We start from the raw sequence: 3,179 nt of genomic DNA, 5'->3' as shown, positions 1-3,179 counted from the left end.
TTGTTTCTTCTGTGTTCACCAAAGGAGGAGACAAATATTAAACAGAAATAGTGAAACAATTTGATAGGAACTGAACCCTGTGCAGCTACCTGAAGGATCATGACATACAACAAACTATGAGCAAGCAAAAATATGGGAGACAATGAGACTCGCTTTTTATAGAGGACAGAGCAGAGGGTCATSTGACCAGTCCAGGTAGCCTGGATAGCATTCCCGATCCGTTCAGTCAATGAGAAGAGGAAGCTCTGCATGACCCCATGAGCTTCGGTCTGGGGATGCACGTCCTGATCGGATTTAGCAGGACAACAGCTTCACGAGTGACTCRGTGGAGAGCGATGCTGGGCGCAGGTCAGCAAAACAGTGTCTGTTAGTCACGAGTGTCTTTGTGCGGATTCTGTCAACGTCTCTGTTACGCCAACAGGCCCGTCTCTGTCTCCCGAGGAGGTCATGGGATGCTAGCCGGAGCAGAACTGATGACGCTGAAACGTTGTCAAAAGCAAAACTGCAACACAGTGAAACCACAGAGCGCCACGTGACGACTGACGAGCCTAATGTAATCTAGCTCTGCAACGGAGCAGAGCCCAAAGTGAAGCCAGGCAGAGAACAACATGCAGTCACACACTGATTAAGCCCCAATGATGCTGCTGCTGCTTCTGCATCAGCATCGGCCTGGCTGACGGCGACCGAACAGACATTATCTGATGCTCAGAGATCCACGGCGAGCTGAAAAGTTACGCTTCCTTATTGATTTGTGTAWATGCTGCAACTTTTTTATACTACAGTGTGAGCTAGTTTACAACACCAAACATGTCAAAAGTCTTACTCATGTACAGTCTCCTGCAAAAACAACAAACAACTGAAGTCTTTTCACATTTTGGGATCTTTTAACTATAAACTTCATTGTATTTTGTTGAGATTTGAAACAATAGATGATCTGAAAGCACATATAAAAAGCCCCAGAGTGAAAGGATAAATAAGGTATCCTGTAATAATAATTATGTAATATCATGTAATCATGTAGCTCCATATTTATGGAGCATATCCTTTAGTCATCTAAGACAAAGAAGAAAAATCCAACTTCTGAAAACGGTCAAATAACATTCCAGACTTTCATTTCAGTCCCCAGACCCAACGCTGGTGTCAGCTGAAGAGWGAAACCAGGAAAATCTGTGACGTGTCCCAGTGCTAACGGGTCGCCTTGTCTCATGCTACAAGATGTTCTAATGAGCTTTAAATAGCAGATGGGGTTGTTCTCATACTGAGCTTTCAGTGTGAGATTATTATCCTACAATATGGACTCAAATGAGAATTGTAGGCCTGAAACTTGTACAGGATCTTTCCCAGGTYGACAATTCAACAATCATCACAGAGGATTTTAAATTCTGGTCACAAGTTCAAAACMACTCATCATGGCTATGGAGATCATGTCAATTTTATACATTTTAATGATTTATTTTAATGTTTTCCCAGAGTGGAATGGCTCTAAAATCAAAATCTAAACATATATTTAATGTAATTTATCAGTGATCAGATCAATGGTGTAATATTTAATTTGAATGACATTTGACTCAAGAATGRGAAACTTTTCCTTTGCCTTTCCACACCAAAACAGTTGAACTTCACTCCTTTAACTCATTTGAAACTTTGTCTGAAATGTTCACTAGTCCAAGTTAAAAGCTCATTTTTYAACATCACTAAATATTCACTTTTCTGACGGGCAAATGCAAAAACAAAGTACAGCAGAACTGAYATTTAGCTCAGAGAGCAACATTAAAACCGCCYGACAAGTTTGTAAAATGTTTTCTGAAAATCCTCAACCTGCTCTCAGGGACTATCATCCATCACTCGGAGGCGGGATGGCGATCAATACGCAGTCAGACGCCACAAATCAATGCATCACTCCCAACCTGTCTCCTCTAGGTACGGCAAAGCACAGTCCATTCATTTCTCTGGCTGAGAAGCAGCCGACCCATTTTGTTTATTTCTGCTCAGGGACTTTAGGGAAGTGGGTGTTGGTCATCCAGAAAAAGCTGCTGCTGCTGCTGCTGCTGCTGTCGCCGTCTTTACCTTTAGGTTTGTCACCTCCATTCTTCTGGTCCCAAGCTGACATTGAAGTTCAGTTTTCAGCCACCCGTCCGCCCGACGAGACTCCTTCAACCCCCGAGGGCCAGCGCTGAGGGTGCGACCAGTGCGCAACGCGGGCCGGGAAGGCCGAGCAGAGCCGGAGAGGAGGAGAGGAAGGAGAAGAGAGGGTGGAGGAGAGAGGGCACATATCCATTCTACTGACGGCTTTCCCCTTTCCACCCCCTCCACCCCCCCTCCCCCCACCTCACACGCACTCGCTCTCCCAGACACATCCTCTGCCGAGAGGCCGGCAGGAAAGGGAGGGAGCTGAGGGGAAGCAGGAGGAGGGGATTGCTGCTTGGATGATGAGGGGGAGATAGAGAGAGAGAGAGGGGAGGGAAGGGCAGGGATGAGGAGCGAGGATGTGTTGCATTCAAGAGCATGGGTAAAAAAAAATGCAAACCTTTAAATGTGGGACTGACTTCAACAAAGCAGTTTGTAAGGATATGAAGGTGATAAATGTAAATAAAACAGCTTACCAAAGGTTCTAAACTATTTCGTTTTTATGCGTAAAAGTGCATCTGTTTCGTTTAGCTTTGACCTCAGACGAAGAAAACTCTCGAGGCAGATTGAAGATGATCTGAGTGCCAAACTGCTAAGCTGCTTTTTCATAGAAAATGCATTTAGTGAAAAAAATAAAAATCAGTGTTTATCACTTTATTTGCTAGATAAAGTCATTGAAAGGAAGCACTCCTGGCTCAGCTAGGCTCTTTTCTGGATGGAGTCACTGACCAATCTAKGTTTTCCATTAACTTTGGGGTTTCTCCTTCATCTTCTTCAAGTAAAGTAATAATAGCTCCCCTCACCCCGAGTGTGAACACCATGTGGCATGGCGTTGAGAGCATCATGCTGTGGGAATGTTGTTCTGCAGGAACRGGGAAAATGGGAAGGTGGACGGAGTGGAAGACACGAAAATGCGAGATGCTGCAAAGGAGTCGAGACTGGCCGAACCTAAAGATACAGCAAGAAGCACAATGAGATTAAAGCATGCTCATGTGTTAKAATGGCCTAGTCAAAGCCCATATTTAAATCCAACTGTTGGTTCTTACCATTTG

General features: G+C 44.4%; 1 protein-coding gene across 2 annotated transcripts in view; it reads right to left on the bottom strand.

The window, feature by feature from the left end:
- exoc3l1 (exocyst complex component 3-like 1) overlaps nt 1–2,304 on the bottom strand; it is a 13,351-nt gene extending 11,047 nt beyond the window's left edge. For both annotated transcript variants that reach the window (XM_008411773.2, XM_008411774.2), the window contains exon 1: nt 2,068–2,304. In XM_008411773.2, coding sequence (XP_008409995.1) covers nt 2,068–2,110 — 43 coding nt within the window. In that variant the 5' untranslated portion in view covers nt 2,111–2,304. The remainder of the gene's footprint in view (nt 1–2,067) is intronic.
- Nucleotides 2,305–3,179: the final 875 nt, after the last annotated feature.

Source organism: Poecilia reticulata, linkage group LG6 (genome assembly GCF_000633615.1).
Source record: "Poecilia reticulata strain Guanapo linkage group LG6, Guppy_female_1.0+MT, whole genome shotgun sequence".
Taxonomy (NCBI): domain Eukaryota; kingdom Metazoa; phylum Chordata; class Actinopteri; order Cyprinodontiformes; family Poeciliidae; genus Poecilia; species Poecilia reticulata.
The sequence above is the reverse complement of the archived record's forward strand: the minus strand, read 5'-3'. Positions and strand labels throughout refer to the sequence as shown.